The following is a 17,773-nucleotide window of genomic DNA, read 5'->3' as shown; positions in this document are numbered from 1 at the left end:
CTGGACAGGCTGGAGAGCTGGGTGGGGAGGAACCTCATGGAGTTCAACAAAGGCAAGTGTAGGGTCCTGCACCTCGGGGGGAACAATCCCATGCACCAGTACAGGCAAGGAGCTGACCTGCTGGAAAAAAAGTTCTGAAGAGAAGGACCTGGGAGTTCTGGTGGGCAGCAAGTTGCCCATGAGCCAGCAGTGTGCCCTTGTGGCCAAGGTGGCCAATGGGACCCTGGGGTGCATCAGGAGGAGCGTGGCCAGCAGGTGGAGGGAGGTGATCCTCCCCTCTGCTCTGCCCTGGTGAGGCCCCATCTGGAGTGCTGTGCCCAGTGCTGGGCTCCCCAGTTCAAGGGAGACAGGGAACTACTGGAGAGGGCCCAGCAGGGGGCTGCAAAGCTGATGAGGGGACTGGAGCATCTCCCTTATGGGGAAAGGCTGAGAGAGCTGGGCCTGGTTAGCCTGGGGAAGAGAAGACCGAGAGGGATCTTATCAGTGCATACAAGTATCTTAAGGGTGGGTGTCAAGAGGATGGGACCAGGCTCTTCACAGTGGTGCCCAGTGACAGGACAAGGAGCAACGGGCACAAACTGCAACATGGGAAGGTCCACCTGAATATGAGGAAGAGCTGCTTTACCTTGAGGGTGACAAGCGAGCACTGGAACAGGCTGGCCAGAGAGGTTATAAAGTCTCCTTCTCTGGAGATTTTCAAACCTCACCTGGACGTGATTCTGTTCAACCTGCCCTAGGAGAACTTGCTTATTTGACAGGGGATTGGACTAGATGATGTCCAGAGGTCCCTTCCAACTCTGACCATTCTGTGTTTCTGAAACCTGGACACTGCCATTGTCTTCACGGCCAAGAGATGTGCAATGCATATCTCAGTTGCTTTCTGCACTCCTCAAATAATGGGAATAATTTGTCCATCATTAGATGCAAAGTGGGGTATAGTCTAGTAAAAAGTTTATCTTACCTGACAGCTGGCATATTGTGGTCTAGAATGAAGACATTTGGGCTACAATTTGAGTCATATAAGCTCAATCAACAGCTGATATTTGCCTGGCCTCTAGGCTCCCTTAGATTCAACCAGAGAGAGATGGGCATCACCAGCAATTTGCATCCCTTGCTTTCAGTACAGATAGTGATGAACAGTCTCAGTTTGCTCCTGGTGGACTGTCGGGAAGGGAGCAGAACTACAAGGCTCCATATGTGACCTAAACCAAATCTGGCTGTAAGCTGACAGAGCTGATTGTGTAAAAGCGGGACCAGCCCAATGATGTTATCATGAAGGGAAGTATCTGTATTCCCACATCTTGACTTACCTTTACCACATGAGGCTTAAAGCAGATATTCCTGAAAAGTTGAGTGAGGGGACTTTGGGATAAGGCCAGAGTAAATGCAGTGTGAAAGACCACCTCCATCAAGACATTGTTTTTGTGTCTGCACAGAGCATCCATGATTTTCTTCATCTTTTTTTCCAGAGTCTCTTCTGGGAGCATTGGTGTTTGGAGGATGTTTTCCATTTGTTTTATGACAGGCTAGAAAACAAATTGAAAAAAAAAACAAACCCAGATGGAATCTAAGGAGTCCCATAAGGCATCTCTTCATGAGGTACCCACTGGTAGGGTTAAAAAGTGGGGTTTTTTAATATAAATGTGATGATCCTTGTCTCCAACTCAGGAAGAAATTCCTATAGCTTTCTACAAACACCCCATAGAAATCTGTGGGAGACACAATAGATACTCACCACCAGTCTCTGGACTTCCTGGGGATCTTTGTTATTTATTTGACTTTTTGCTCTGTCCAGCACTGATAACATCAGTGTTATATTTGACCAGGTACTCATATGCTGTGAAACACAGATGTAAGTTACATTATTATAATGAAGATACCACCAGCATGTAGAAGGTTATCTCAAGCCCACTGAAGCATTCATATGGACCCCTCACAAATGATCATGTTATTTTTATGTTATGAATATTACGAACTGGTTTTGCATTTTCTAAAATTTGTATTTGTATCATGGGGGCAAGCTCGGGGTGCTGCAGAGATATGGAGTCTGAAATCTGTTCTGCCTGAATTTTACTGTGCAATTGTTCCATTTCTGCAGTCTTTCAAATACACGAATAGTCACATGCTAAGCAGGTTTAAAGGAGGAATGAATTGTCCTCTAGAGGAGGTTTTATCTCTCCTCAGATTGGAAGAAAGACTCTAAGAAGATATTTTTCATTACTTGAACTGAATGAAACTGATTTTTCATTACTTAATGAAAAATTACTTGAGTGTTTCCTATCTCATTGTCTGTGATAAGTTACACCGGCTACAACACAAGATACATTTCATCAGGCAGGGCTCAAGTTAGCCAGCTGTACACCCTCAGAGCTGGCTGCAAAGAAAGCCTGGGTGCATCTGCATGCCTGGATCACACAACTTGAGTGACCTGCAGATGGGCTTTCAGAAGACACTCACCTGTGAAATTTCAACCCCTCTAGGTAAAATCCATTTTTCTGCCTGAAGAATCTCCTGCATTGGCATGAAACCGTAGTTGTTATGGAGATTTTTAATGAGGAATATTTGAGGCCATGGTGTCTGTGCATTTACCACCAGCTTCTTCATTGCATTCACCAGGTCTTGCTCCTCTTGCTTGTTCCCACCAGGAGATCTGTTTGGATCTGAAGGTACCAGTGAGATTTCCTATTAAGCTCACTCCCATGCAGTTGTACATCATAGAACCTTTTTGCAAACACTTTACCTGCTTAGGTTGCAACAACACTTTTTCCCCAAGAGTAGAAATATGGCCTGCAACCATAGTATCTTGGGCTTCTCAATACCTACAGCATGCAGGGAAGTAGAATACTGGGCAGTGAATATGAGGACTGAATGGCCCACTGTTTTTTTGTGCTTATAGGTTCTTGGTCAGGTAATCTTCTCTAGCATCTATCTTAGGTCAGAGAGGAAAGCTCTCAAGGCTGTCCAGAAGATGGAAAGCAATCTCATGGATCTATTCCAGGTAGCTGAGAAAAGTGGGAATCCTCTGGCCTATTTTACATCTTGGCCTTATAAAGGGTCTCCTCTTACCTCCATTGATTATATGGGTTGAGGTAAGATTGTGCCAGTCTCTTCACTCAGACTTGAACACTCTTCAAAGCTGACAAAGATCTAAGGAAGTGACTCAACAGAGTTTAAAGTGCAATACAGTCACTTCTAAACCAAGAGACTCATGTGTTCAGTGTGAACTCCATAGATTCTGCATGTCATTCTCAACAGACTAATGGGAGAAGGGAGTCTTAGCACATGCACCTACCTGTAGCCACTTAAACGATTATCTTGATACACTGCTGCACACCACCCCTTAAGTCTGGTGAACTACTTATTCAGGGGAAATGACAATGTTCAGATAAATTTCTTTTAACGCTGACCAAAACCTGGATGTTTCAATACTGAGAAAATAATCCAGTAAAAAGAAAACGGTTTCAGAGGGAATCAACAAGTTCTAGGTAACATATATGTTTTGGGTGTAACATACACATCTTTGGATGCGATCTATTTATATAAAAATGTAGCTAGTTTAACCCTATTCAGTTTCAATATTGACAAAAAATAGTTTTATAGTGTCAGACTAAGAGGGTAAAAAAATTATCTAGATCTAAAAGAAATAAATTAGGCCTTCTGATCCTGAATCACCTCTTGAAAAATCATCTGTTAAACCCCTTAAATTTAGACAAAACTTACTTTTTTCTTTTATTTTCTTTTTTTTTTTTTTTCTTCCCCCAGAAGGAACCTCCTATACTAGTGAATGTTTGGCTTGTTCTAAACCTGCTTATAAGAAAACAAAAATCTCATGCTCTCTGTGGCTAGCAGAAGGACTCACCGCAGAGCACCTGTCTGCCAAGCACAGTGGCCACATGGCTGATGGAGAACCGGAGGCGGGCTATGAACTGGAGGGTGTCAATTTTTGAGAGCCTGCATGAGCAGAAAGCGGAAAGGTCTGCAGTAGAGAGGCACCTTTCAGCAAGCTGGCTGGCATCATCTTGGGAGGAAGGATACATACAATCCTGTTCAACAGAAAGAGAGAGGGAAACTTAAGAGTCCAAAGCTGCCATAGGTTCTGAATAATCCCTTCTTCTTTCCCAAGCCTTTTCACCAGATGCAGACTTATTTCTGCTGTGATGTTGTACCATGTGAATCTCAAGTCCGTAGCAATGCTCTGCTTTACAGGTGGAGTATTTTTCATCACCTTTGAGGGTAACCCCAACTCTGCTTCCCTGGCAGGAGAGGACTGCCTCCTCTCTTGTTCACTTGGTGGAGAATCGTATGTTGAACAGGTGTGCTTGTGCATATCAGTAGTGCTCCAGTTCAAATTGGAGAAGAGACCAGGGACAGTTCTGCTCAGAGTGTCACTTATGCTGCAGGGAGGCTCTTGTGGCTTACAAATCAGGCCAGGGCATCCCTGGGCTTCAAGAGCCACAGCTCCAAAATTCAGACTGTACACTGGACCTTATAACTCAGGCCTGGATTCTTCCACACTACACTTAGGCACAGAACCAAGGCGGGTCAGCAGCCTGTTCCAGACAGCCTGAGGAGCCAGTGGGGGGAAAGATAGAGGAAGAGTATGATCTGCAAAGGGCAGGACAGGGAGTAAGGGTTAATTTGAGTATGGATTCCAAGAACAACTCAAAGATACTTGCACTTACCTCCAGACAATGCACCACCATGAAGTAGAAATGGTTCCAGTTAATTTTGTTGAAAGTTATCTTTTTCTCCATCTCAGAAAGGTATTTTTCCAGGTGAACCTTTATGTTGTTGAACCTATGACAAAAAAAGACAGCATGTGAGCATCTGTGTAGCCTGTGTGGCTCAGTGGTCAGGCCAGGACCTAGCTCATGCTAACCCATGTCGCAGAAGCAGTTTCAAGAGGGAGGACTTGACTGTTGGACTGGTGTCAATGCACTCTTCAAAGGGTGACAGCTCACTTTTTGACTTGCACACTAAAAATGAAGGATGACATTAATTATTTTTCTTCAGTACAAGATCAGATCAGGGTGCTAGTGAAATCAGGCTCTTACCCCTTTTTACTGCCTGGTGCTCAGGGCTGGATGGCTTGCAGGCCACAAACTGGATCAGTTGAGTAATGACTTCTGGGGATGGTATGCCTCTGTCTCCCAAGATAGAAGTGGTGACAAACTCCACAAAGAAGGAGTTACATTTCCTCCGGAATTTGTTGCGAGATGCAACAGCTTCCCTGTAGGGAAGAAAAAATCAAGATCTACCATGAAACCCCAACAAAACAAAGAAACAACTTGTCTTTTCTGATTCTCTGTATGTGACCAGATCAGGTACACCTAGACTGTGGAGAAGAAATAATTTTTTTAAATAGAGAGGGGAATTAGCCCCCAGAAAACCCACTAACAGCATTTTTCCTTGAATACTGAGGACAAACTTTCTCCTTCCTTGTACTCTCCCTTTCTCCTGCTTCCACTCAAGATAGCTACAGAACAAAGGCAAATGAATTCTCATGTAGTATGTATGCCTGGATAGACCACCTGTTGAGATGGAAGCAAAAGGGCTGGAACTGAATCCAGATCTCTTCATGTGAATCCTCTCAGCACCAAGGGCTTGCTACAGGTGGTGAATAATGACTTTTCCGTGGAGCTCATGTGTTAATGATGTTGGTGTAGCCTCTTTTCTGGTAACTATTTCCATATTTTATACAAGGTGTAGAGACTGACACAACAAAACTAGTTGTTTTACAGGTTGCAGGATACCTTGTGGCCACTGTAGCAGTGGGTGTGTAATCTTCTGGGAAGTTAGCCTTGCAGATCTTACAGTGCTTGCTGCTCCACTCACGAATGCACTGCGAGCAGAAAATGTGTCCACAGGGCAGCTCTGCCGGGTCAGTGATCTCCAGTAGACAGCTCTTGCAGTCCTTCACACCCTTCCTGAAAGATGTCACCAAAGGAAGATACAACTCAGGGCTGATTTTACACTGGTGCCAGACCTGAGAGTGGGCATGGGATTCTCATGCCCAATGTTTGCCATGGGCATCAAAACTGAATTGCAACTTTTAACTAGCCTTACTGGTGAGCACAGAATAGGGGCAACATCTGATAGTTCATTAAGGGGATGGCTCCACCAAGGACCATCCCACCTAAGAGATGTGGCCTGACATACTAAGGCTTGGCTGGGTGAGGGGGCTGGGCCTTATTCACAGTCTAACTAGTGAGTACCTTCAGTTACTCCGTGTTCAATTCCAGGGTTGTCTCTGACACCAGCCAGACACAACACCGCATGGAAAAGGCTTTGCTCCATGGTCGCCTGAGGTTGGGCATTACATGCCTTGGCATTAGTAGTCTCCAGGGGGGATCCCTTGGCCTGAGGAGATTAATCTCCATTGGCTAGTGACAATCTTACCCCACCCCTTACAAAAAATCATTTTTTGTCCCCAGAAAGAGCTTTTTTGTTGTTGTTGTTTGGGTTGTTTGTTTGTTTTGGCTTGGACTTACACAAGGTACACAATTTCAGCTTTTTCATTGCATTTCTTGAGCACTTCTGTCACCAAATTCAAAGTTTCTGCTGGCTCAAAATTTTGTGTTTTAGTCAGGCGCTGTAGGAAAGAAAGGATGGTAAAAGCTCAATGAAAATATCTTCCTGGCATATGAAAAAAGACCAACATGTAATGTCAGCACCACAACATTACATAATAAACCACCAAAATCAAACAAGCCTACAAAGTGTCTTTCCTCATGTAATGTCAGGGATAATTGGCCTGAAATATGTCTTAAGCTTTCAAGGAAACCTTCCTTTACATAAAATTCTGATTTTGGGGGGGCTTTCATATGATTCTGAAATCTCAGTGGTTTTTGCACTGGGTGGTGCTTCCACCCTCTTTGCATCCTCTTCCTATTTCTATGCCCTCTCTCAAGCTGGAATCAGAGGAATCCCTGGAAGATAAGGCTCCTTTCAAACTCTGCTTGTCTCCAAGGCTATAAATTGTCCAGGCAAGCACTACACTGAGCACATACATTCCATATGAAGATGAAATGGTTCCCAAGAAGTCTCAGAAGCTTCTCATCTATTTCTGTCTCATTGTGCAGCATGTGGTCAAAGAACATGTAGACAATGTTGGTGCAGGTCCACTCGTGTCTGGAAAACACACACACACGCAAATGCCAAACAAAGCTTCAAGACTTGCCAGAGAAAGCCACAGGTGACCTCCTCTACTGTTGGTTAATGGTGTAATTTTCAGCAGGAGGCTGGCCTACAGACTTCTGAGGTCCCTTCCAACCAATATTTCTATGACAGGTCTCGGGTACTGTGAAATGATTTCAGGACACAAGAACTCCTGGGCTTGCTTTGGTAGACTAAACCAAGCAAAGAGAGAAAAAAATGGCATGGTCCTGTCTACCTCACTTGTTGGAGTGTCTCCAGACCAAACTTCTTGAATCATTACTGGGTTTTGTCTATGGAGATACCTACACTACTACAGCAAATATCCTGGGCATGAGAAAGCACGAAGTCAGATGTTCAGGAAAACAGGTCTTACTGTTTAAGAATGCTGGGTGCGTGGCCGTGATTAAAATGTGTAGTTCTTAACACAGCTTTTTTGGAGTGATTTTGCCAATGCTTTTGTGATAATCAGACAACAGAATGAGCAAAGGATTAGAAGTGAGCCAAGAGTTTCAGGGATCTTAAGGTTCTCAAACTAACTATTATGGCTTCCCAAGGAAAGGATAGATTAAGCTCACAGTGCAAACAACCAGCTCATGGAAGAGGTGAGATGAGGCCCTATATATTTGCATGAAACCTTTCAATTAATTGAAACACTGGATTAGGAACTCCAGGGAAAAAGGGTAGATTATGTGAAATCTTTCTCCACAGATTGTATTTTTAAGCTTCAAGCATTTTAGTTTTCAAACCTTCCGGTGAGAGTTGACAGAATCTTTAGCAAATACACTGAGACAATTTGAAGGAAAAAAGTTTTGCTTGTCTGAAAGAGAACCTCTTACTTGAAAGATGAAGATATGTCTGTTGAGGGTTGGACTTACAACACACTCCTCAGGAGCTCCCTTTTCTTCTGGTGAAGATTAAGCTGGTAATTGTCAATACTGATCTGTTCCATCCAGGGCATAATGGACTTGACCCTTCTAAGCCATTCTGTACAGGCTTCAAATGACCGAAGATTACCTGTGGGCTGCACCTTCTTCAGGAGAATGTTCAAGGTGTCAAGAGTGATAAACTGGAACTACATTTAGAGAGAGAGAAAAAAAATCCAGCTTTTATAGCTGACCTGGTCCCATTGCACCTTGGTGAAAAAAAAAAAAAAGCTTTGGAGGCTGTGATGGAGAATTCTCTGAAACTCTACCTTGGTGTACACAGCAACAAATACCATAGCAGGAATTTATTAGGTAAGGATGTGAGAAGAGTACAGAAACTGTAATTGTACCATAGTGTAACTCTGTGTTGCACTTGTGTCTTGATCACTGTTTGAATACTGGGAGCAGAGCATGGCTTTCCCTCCACAGGGAAACTTTCAGCTCTAAGCTTGTTGCCTTCAGTTCCCTTGACTTTCAGGAGGGAGAAACAGATACCTCCAAAGAACAGTTCTTCCATTTCACAGAGAGATGTTTAAGATTATTGAAGCAATTGTTCTTTGGAAAGACAGATATTTAGGTGGAATCCAGTTGCCCTATTGTAGGTCTCTGCTGTCAGTTGAAATGCCTTTGGTTGTCTGAGACATCTACACACAGCTGGCGTATAGGGCCTACAAGACCTACAGGAGACCCATGCCCTACCGCAGCAGGAGCTGGAGGCCAGGGAGTATCTTAAATGTCAGTAGATGCCTACTTTTGGGCAACTGGACTGCGCCTCTCCATTCAGTTGTGAGTCACTCTCCACTGTCTCTGTAGCCCATGTTTTCACTAACAATCATAGGTGATCAGATGACCATTGCAAATACAGGCACATCCCTGTAGACATGTAAGCTACAGTGTCTGAATCCAGACATGGACCCCATCCCAGAATTTAAATACTGTTACCATCACCTATAACGTCTGACTGTCTAAGGAGAGATGAATGTCATACCCAGAATAACACAAGCAAAAGGATGTGTAATGTTTTTCTACATAATGCTGATTAAATTATAGACATTTTGAAAACAAAAAAGTATAAATGGAATTAAGAAATGGTTAGAGGAGGATGAAGGACAGGTCCTTTGGTAGGGAATGAGCTGGATATGACCACTAACTCAGAAACTCCCTAAGACTTACTGGAAGCTGGAAAATACTTCCAAGGAAAGATCTCCTGAAGTCTTATTTTTCTCTTACACACTTTCACTGAGTGTTTGCTAGTAACCATAGGCAGAAACAGGCTGTGCCTCTTTGCTCTGCAAAACACCAGCTGTTCCCTTTTGCTCACCATTTCTGGTGGGTCCTTCTCATACTTTTTTTGCAGGTCACTTGTTACAGTCTCATCAATTTTTACCAAGTCAACAAAGAGTTGATACTCCTCTCGTAGGTAGAAATACTCCATATGAAGCCAAATGGGGGAGAAGCTTATCTTCCTCTGCCCCACAGAGGAGCAGAGCTGTTTTGCATTCACTAGGAGAGCTTTTGACAGAATCTGCAGATAAAATAAAAGGTGTTATTTCTGCTCCAAACAAACAGCAGGGGACTGAGCATGGTGTTCAGCATTGTTGAAACAGTCCAGTGAAGCTTGTCCATTAAAAATATTTTTCTCAAGGTGGAATTAAGACTGAGCACCAACAGTTGTTGGGAAGCATGCAGAACAGGAGAAGCTATTTTTTCCCCCTAGTTCTTGGAACCATAGATATCTGTAGTCCTGTGACTCAAGCCAGTGACTTTTAAAGCTTATACCCCACCAGACCGCGTTTACCTCATAGACAGAATGATCTTGCCCAGGAAAAGTCATCCTTAGAAAGTCATTGGTATAACACTGCATCATCTCTGGATTACTGCCATCTGGCATCAACACATCCTTGACCAGTGATTGGAAAAATTCAGCTGGTTCCTTCATAGGTATTTTAGGATGACCTAGAGGAAAGGACAGAGATGTCAGGTAACCTGAAAATAGAAGTTGACGGGAAACTAGGAGTGCAGAACAGATATTTTAGGCCATTATGGTTGTGTGGGGAACAGAACTGCTACGGTTGGTCCTATCACAACCTTTGGCTATTATGGGAAATTTTGGAGATCACCTTCCCTGGATTAAAGAACAACACTTGTTTGAAAAGTCTGATGTTACCTCTCGTATTATAGACTTTCTCCCATAGTTCCTCCAGGTAGGCCTTCAGAACCCAGCTGAATGGGAACTGGCAAAACATGGATGTGTTGGGGTCTTCAGTCATTGACAACACCGAAATCTTAGCATCTTGTTTCCTTAAACAGTATAGAATGAAGCAAACATGTAATGTGCTCTGTGTATACTGAACTGAAGCATCACAGAGAAATTTCTGACTGCCACTAGTATATGTTCTGCTTAAAAGGTTAAAAAGTACAGAAAAATATTTTGTAAAAACCAGCAACAGTGAAAACAAGGCACGACCAGAAAAAATTGCTGTCACTGGGAGTTGAAGGCTAAAAAACATTGCAGCAGGGGAAAGGCAAACGAGTCAGACACCTGTCTTGTGTCTGCCACAGCTACTGTTCAGAATAAGATGACTGATCAATTGAAATGTGATAGTTGGACACTAGATACATTTTATGCTGGGGAAGGGATTCATCTGCTCTTACCTTAGGGAACTCAAATTCAAGTTGCTAAAATGCGGACCTACTGTTTCTGAGTTTACTCTGTGTTAATCGCTATTCCAAGGAACTGGAGTTCCTTGCTAATATTCCTGAGTTGCTGAAGGTTTAAGAGAACTGGAAAGTTCTGATTCCAAAATCATGACCCAAAAGACTTATCACGGATAAGTTATGAGCTGTGTGAGCTTATCTTAACTTCAGACTTGTTTTACCATTTCTTTTTGTAGAGGGTTGGATTATGAAAGCAGGTTTTAATTCCACTAATGTACATACTGTATTTCCCCACCAAGTCTCTTACTTGCTGGTGTATTTAAAACTCAAGAATGAGTCCTCTGCAAACATCTGAAGCCACAGTTCTGAGAATGGAGACAGCGGAAAGAGATGATCCAGGTTGTTGTTTGCATCCACCACTGCGAGAATTTGAGCAAACAGATTTGCCACAATGTCTTCTAAATGCATCCACAGAGCATGCCTGGAAGTGATAACGTGGCCTGTTAAGTGCTTTCCTTGTACCTGACCAATCCTCTATTCATCAGAAACTCACATCTACTTCTGTATACTAGACAGCAAAATCCCTCCTAATTGTCATATCTGAGCCCCATTAAATATTGTGCTTCACACACCACAGCTTTTTTAATGCTCTCAGAAACAGACGTGTTAGAAATTTGGAAAGAGCTGCACAGGTAAAAGTACCTGAATGAAGTTTCTTCAAGGATGAACTCACTGGAGACAGCTCTGCGGAAGACCCACTCCCCTGGCTCAAAGCTTATTTTCTCACGTTCTTCTAGGAGGTGGCAAATTCTCTTTTTCAGCACATTCATAAAACAACTAGAAACTAATTATAAAACAACATTTATTAAAACATTTGAATGAAAGACGTTTCCATGCAAAGTTTTCAGTCAACATAAAGCCAGTCATAGAAAGCGACCACTATGAAAGTTCTTGGTTTTCTTCCACAATAAAATCCAGTGCTTTATACTCTACTCTAGCCTCTTCCCTTTCCTCTTTATTTTCAGTGAGTTGATTTTGGGGGCAACGTTTGTTGAACACGTGCCATTTTTGATGGAGGAAAGAAAATCCACTTCTCTCTTTAAAAATAATTGTGTGATTTAGGTTCTATGGTGTATAAACACTCTGATATTCATATTGATATGGAGAAATGTTTAGTATTGTATGTCACAAGAATAGTCACAGTACTGCAGAAGGGTTGGCATCCTGTTCCTATCTGTATGACACTGATGACACTGTTATCAATATAAAATAAAACTGATGGTTTTGCTTCACCACAAGCAAAATTCATCCTGTATTGTGCTGAGGAATGAAGGTGTCATTATGCAATCACAAGAAAATATCTTTTCCTAAGGGAAATTTTCTTATAATCAAAATTTAGTACAGAATAAATTCTGCCTTAGCCATGTGACCATAAGGACTTTCCAGACCCACCACATCTTTGAAGTGGCAACATGGTGTCTTTTCTTTTTCAGTTGTTAACAAACATCCTAGGCTCCTGACAGGAACCTGTTGCTCAAAGAGCAAGTCATGCACCACAGTGACAAAGTCTTTCGATGTGCAGGAAAGAATAATTTCCAAATGCATCTACAAGGATTTTGGTTCTTGTTTTCTGTTGAAACCAGACCCTTTCCATTTTGCTGAAGCCATAGTTTTCTATGAAGACACCACATCACCTGCACAAATAATTTGTATCAATTCTATGTAGGAATCACTTGGGTCACTTTGGACTCCGAAATAGTCATGGGAGTATAAAGTGGCTTCTGCCTCAGATGTTTCTACCAAGTTTTCCATCAAAGGTCATGTGAAAAGCTGGATGTTCCAGTGCAAACTCTGAGAACACACAACTTGGGGTGCATAGAGAGAAGAAGAGGCTCTAGGCAAACCTAGTCCTTTCTTCTTTGGGATCTCCCCACATATTTTCATAGACAAGCATCAGGACAGATCATTAAACCACTCATTTCATTCCCCCTGTTCATGGTTTTCAATACGCAAGATGCAGCCTTGCAGAAATAAAAATAACCCAACCCACGCTGGGCCTTTGTTTGTACTCACGTGTGGTTCTACCATGATCCTGGAAAAGTAAGTTGTAAATGATCGTGATTCTCTTAATGGCACGCCGACTATTGTCTGTCTTGTCTTCCAACTGAATCACAGCTTTCTGGATGCTCTCTTTGATCATAGAGTCCATGCTGAGGAACTGTGAATGGAGAAGCTTGGACGTTATTGTATTGCCTAACACTCCATTGCATTTGCTCTGTCGATTCCTACTTAACTTGACACAATAGACTCCCAGGTGTACGTCTACTTCACCATCCCATCCCTAGTAAATCAATCCCAATACTACACAGAAGTGACAAAAGCCCTGCAAGGGATGGAGAAATGGGGACAGTGATTTCATGCTTTTTCAAAGTCCACAGAAGGCTTAAATGTGCCTCCTCTGTCCTTGTATTTGTCTGTTATAGGTGGGGATCACTTCACCCTCATTGTGTGACCCACAAAGACCTGCAACTACTTTTTCCTGTAGCCAATGTACTATCTAAACCAGGGACCAGCATAACGGAATCCCTAAATGCCTGGGAAAGCTATTGTTTCTTAAACCAGTTCATGTGTAATGTCAGGCAGCTGAAATGAGAAAAAAGAAATGAAGCATACATTTCCTTCTGTAGAAAGACTGGACTTGGCTGGATCTTCAAGAGCAGCAGATTCCTCTGGAGGACCTGAAATCACAATCATTCATAAGACGCCTTTGTAAAAAATGTCAAAACCTGACAAAGAGATGCCTCTACCCAAAGGAAGCATTTGGAATCTGTTAACAATTAACAAAGGGTTGCAAAGCTGTCAACCTCATACATTTCAGCCTGGGCTTTGTCCCCTCTGGGAAGAATTGCCCAGTAACCAGATCTCAGCTTTGGCTGGCACCCCATAGGAAGTGCGGGTGTAGCAGGACAGGAAGTGCAGTTCCTCCCCAAAAGCTCCTGCCTCCCCTCGTCCACACATCCTGGAAACAATGGCAGGGATGTATTAAGTTGCCTTTGAACTCAACAGATCAGGAATATTTAGTGGCTTTATTTGTGCAAGGTGAGCAGAAAGGCTTGCTGGAAATCACAGCAAAGTAAGTGTGTGTCTGCTGTATGCTGAATGCCACAGCACTACAGCCAATTTGCTATTGTAACTGAAGAACTAGCTCAGGTACCCTGCTACCCTACGCTCACAGCTTTCAGACCAGGAATAAAAAATGCAGTGCTGTGAGGACTTCAGAAACAGCAAGTACAGTACGTCCTGCTGAGACTCAGAGGCAGTGCCTCCACAGCCCACTTGATCTAGCTGAACTTAAAGCTGTAGAAGGAGCAAATGGGACACAGAAGAAAGGACACAGACGTGCAGGTAGCAGGTTAAAAGCAAGTGGCTCATTACCTGTTAGGCTATGCCCCTGGCAAGCGTTGTTGAAAATCTTAGCAACAGTCATTTTGGCAAGATCTCCTGGGTTCGCTGTAAAGTTGTCTGAGGGCATCAGATCATCCAAGTGGATTGACATCCATTCACCTGGGGAGACAGTAAACATGACAGAAATAGTAGTACCAGACATAACTGCTGTGAACAGTTGATCTGCTTTCCTTGGTGTATCACATACATCCAGAAAAATCAAGAAACTTTGGCTGCCCTGCCCTACCAGCAGCCTAGATAATAAGATATCGAGAGATGGAAGATTTATCATGTCCTGTTTCTTTTGTGCTCTGAGGGAGGACATGCTTCTCATATCATTCTCTTTCTCCCTTTCCATCTTCCCAGTGCTAATGTGCACAGGTGCCTTAACATTCTCACCCATTAACTACGGAAGAAAATGATCCTATAACCCAAAAGGTGTTTGACCACATAAAGAAGTTTTTTCTTATGTTTGAATGGAATTTCTTTATTTCAGTTTGTGCTCATTGACTCTTATTTTGTCATAGGACACCACAGAAGCATCTAGCTCCATCTTCTTTACATCCTCTGGTCATGCATGTATACACAGTGATAAGATCCCACGAGCCTCCTCTTCTCCAAGCTGAACTGTCCCAGCTCTCTCAGTCTCTCCTCATATGAAAGATGCTCCAGTCCCTTAAACATCTTCATGATCTTTTACTCGGCTTCCTCCAGTATGTCCATGTCTTTTATACTGGGAGACACAGAAATGGACGCAATAGTACAGGTGTGGTCTCACCGGTACTGAGTAGTGGGGAAGGATCACCTTCTTTGAACTGTTGGAAGCACTTTGCCTAATGAAGGCTATGTTGGCTGCCTTTGCCAAAAGGACACATTGGTAGCTCATGTTAAACTTGAAGTCCATCAGGACCACCAGGTTCTTCTCTATGAAGCCACTTTCAAGCTGGTCAGCACCCAGCCTGTACTGGTGCCTGGAGTTATTCCTCAGTGTATGTAGGACTTTGCACTTCCCTCTATTGAACTTCATGATGTTCCTATCAGCCCATTTGTCCAGCCTGTCCAGGTGCCTTTGGATGGCAGCATGATCCTTTGGTGTATTAGCCACTCCTCCCAGTTTTGTATCATCAGCAAACTTACTGAAGGTATACTCTGTCCCGTCATCCGAGTCATTAATGAAGATGTTAAACAGTACTGGTCCCAGTATCTATTCTTAAGGTAACACCACTAGTGACTGGCCTCCAGCTGGACTTCGTGCTGTTGAGCAAAACCTCCTATGTGCAGCAGTTGAGAGCTACTTGTTAAATTCACAATTTATCTTGCCCATTTTCATTAGTTTGTCAGTGAGGATGTTACAGGAGACAATGTGAAAACCCTTTCTAAAGTCAAGATAAACACTGTCTACCATTCTTTCCTCATCCACCAAGCCAGTCATCTCATCACAGAAAGCTATCAGGTTGCTCAGACTTGATCTGTCATTCATAAATCCATGCTGACTTACCGCTTTCCATGCGTCTGGAAAAGGTTTCCAGAATCTCTAAGCATGTGGAGAAAAAGAAGGTTACCAGGAGTAGTCAACATGGATTCACCAAGGGGAAATCATGCCTGACCAACCTGATAGACTTCTACGATGGAATGACTGGCTGGGTACACGAGGGCAGGGCAGTGGATGTTGTCTATCTTGACCTCAGCAAGGCTTTTGACACTGCCTCCCATTACATCCTCCTAGGTAAGATCAGGAATGTGGGTGAAAGTGTGTGGACAGTGAGGTGGATTGAGAACTGGCTGAATGGCAGAGCTCAGAGTTGTGAACAACAGCACAGAGTCTTGCTGGAGGCCTGTAGCCAGCGGTGTTCCCCAGGGGTCAGTGCTGGGTTCAGTCTTGTTCAACCTATACGTCAATAACCTGGATGAAGGGACAGTGCACCCTCAGCAAGGTTGCTGATGATACAAAACTGGGAGGAGTGGCTGATGCACCAGAAGGTTCCGCTGCCATTCAGCGAGACCTGGACAGGCTGGAGAGCTGGGTGGGGAGGAACCTCATGGAGTTCAACAAACGCAAGCGTAAGGTCCTGCACCTCGGGGGGAACAATCCCATGCACCAGTACAGGCAAGGGGCTGACCTGCTGGAAAAAAAGTTCTGAAGAGAAGGACCTGGGAGTTCTGGTGGGCAGCAAGTTGCCCATGAGCCAGCAGTGTGCCCTTGTGGCCAAGGTGGCCAATGGGACCCTGGGGTGCATCAGGAGGAGCATGGCCAGCAGGTGGAGGGAGGTGATCCTCCCCTCTGTTCTGCCCTGGTGAGGCCCCATCTGGAGTGCTGTGCCCAGTGCTGGGCTCCCCAGTTCAAGGGAGACAGGGAACTACTGGAGAGGGCCCAGCGGAGGGCTACAAAGCTGATGAGGGGACTGGAGCATCTCCCTTGTGGGGAAAGGCTGAGAGAGCTGGGCCTGGTTAGCCTGGGGAGGAGAAGACCGAGAGGGATCTTATCAGTGCATACAAGTATCTTAAGGGTGGGTGTCAAGAGGATGGGACCAGGCTCTTCACAGTGGTGCCCAGTGACAGGACAAGGAGCAACAGGCACAAACTGCAACATGGGAAGGTCCACCTGAATATGAGGAAGAGCTGCTTTACCTTGAGGGTGACAAGCGAGCACTGGAACAGGCTGGCCAGAGAGGTTATAAAGTCTCCTTCTCTGGAGATTTTCAAACCCCACCTGGACGTGATTCTGTTCAACTTGCTCTAGGTAAACCTGCTTTTAGCATAGGTTTGGACTAGATTGTCTCCAGTGGTCCCTTCCAACCCCAAACATTCTGTGATTCTGTGATTATTTGCTGCATCATCTTTCAGGGATCAGTGTGAGGCTATCTGGTCTGTAGTTTCCTGGATCCTTCTTCTTGCCCTTGCACAACCTCTCCCTTCCCTCCCACTTTCTCCCTGGACCCAAATAACAAATGCAACCTTACCACTGTCAAATGCCAGGTAGCTGCAGCCTCCCAGAACTCGTGGAACTTGAGTGGCCAGCACAACATGTGATGGGCCTGTGCCTGTTGATTTCCTTCTCTCATCTATGATACAGTACCTAGAAAGAGAACAGAGAGGCTAAAATGTCCGTTCTCTCTGTCAGTTGGGCAGAGAGCCTCCCAAAGTCACCCCCTGCCTTTCCAGGGCTCTGACAGAGCTTTAGGAAAGACCAACAGCTTGAGGTGTGACTGTGCTGTAGTGGCAAGGCCAAGAGCCAAGGATGGTGCTGGCTACTTCAAGAGCCATGCTCATATATGGCTCCTACACCCTCTCTAAACAATGATTCAGTCACATGCCTCAGCAAGCTCTTTCATGATGAATTTCACTTACTGCTGAATATCAAATCTTTATTTTAATCTAGATTTGTTTTATTGTATGTATGGGTCTCTGCCCAATCATATATTTTTCAAGCAGTCACAGGTATAACATTAGCAATATCTTCCACAAACATACAGACAAATTAGACAACAAAAGCCACAACACAGACCAATCCAGGACTTGCAGGGAAATGAGCCAAAACCTAGTATAGCTTTCCTAGAATTAGGAGCAGAAAAGTTCAAGTACCTCTCTAG

The 17,773-nt window shown here is 43.9% G+C and overlaps 1 protein-coding gene across 3 annotated transcripts in view; it reads right to left on the bottom strand.

Annotated features, from left to right (window-relative positions):
* LOC130144397 (E3 ubiquitin-protein ligase rnf213-alpha-like) overlaps positions 1-17,773 on the bottom strand; it is a 66,018-nt gene that overhangs the window by 13,771 nt on the left and 34,474 nt on the right. For all 3 annotated transcript variants that reach the window (XM_056327989.1, XM_056327990.1, XM_056327991.1), the window contains 20 exons: positions 17,144-17,259; positions 14,175-14,303; positions 13,413-13,477; positions 12,813-12,957; positions 11,442-11,583; positions 11,047-11,220; positions 10,249-10,382; positions 9,880-10,037; positions 9,403-9,606; positions 8,034-8,230; positions 7,011-7,131; positions 6,492-6,592; positions 5,754-5,927; positions 5,055-5,230; positions 4,880-4,976; positions 4,683-4,797; positions 3,860-4,043; positions 2,458-2,660; positions 1,736-1,837; positions 1,311-1,526 (listed from right to left, as the gene is read on the bottom strand). In XM_056327989.1, coding sequence (XP_056183964.1) covers positions 1,311-1,526; positions 1,736-1,837; positions 2,458-2,660; positions 3,860-4,043; positions 4,683-4,797; positions 4,880-4,976; positions 5,055-5,230; positions 5,754-5,927; positions 6,492-6,592; positions 7,011-7,131; positions 8,034-8,230; positions 9,403-9,606; positions 9,880-10,037; positions 10,249-10,382; positions 11,047-11,220; positions 11,442-11,583; positions 12,813-12,957; positions 13,413-13,477; positions 14,175-14,303; positions 17,144-17,259 — 2,953 coding nt within the window. The remainder of the gene's footprint in view (positions 1-1,310; positions 1,527-1,735; positions 1,838-2,457; positions 2,661-3,859; positions 4,044-4,682; positions 4,798-4,879; positions 4,977-5,054; positions 5,231-5,753; positions 5,928-6,491; positions 6,593-7,010; positions 7,132-8,033; positions 8,231-9,402; positions 9,607-9,879; positions 10,038-10,248; positions 10,383-11,046; positions 11,221-11,441; positions 11,584-12,812; positions 12,958-13,412; positions 13,478-14,174; positions 14,304-17,143; positions 17,260-17,773) is intronic.

The sequence above is a fragment of the Falco biarmicus genome, chromosome 2 (genome assembly GCF_023638135.1).
Source record: "Falco biarmicus isolate bFalBia1 chromosome 2, bFalBia1.pri, whole genome shotgun sequence".
Lineage (NCBI taxonomy): Eukaryota > Metazoa > Chordata > Aves > Falconiformes > Falconidae > Falco > Falco biarmicus.
The sequence above is the reverse complement of the archived record's forward strand: the minus strand, read 5'-3'. Positions and strand labels throughout refer to the sequence as shown.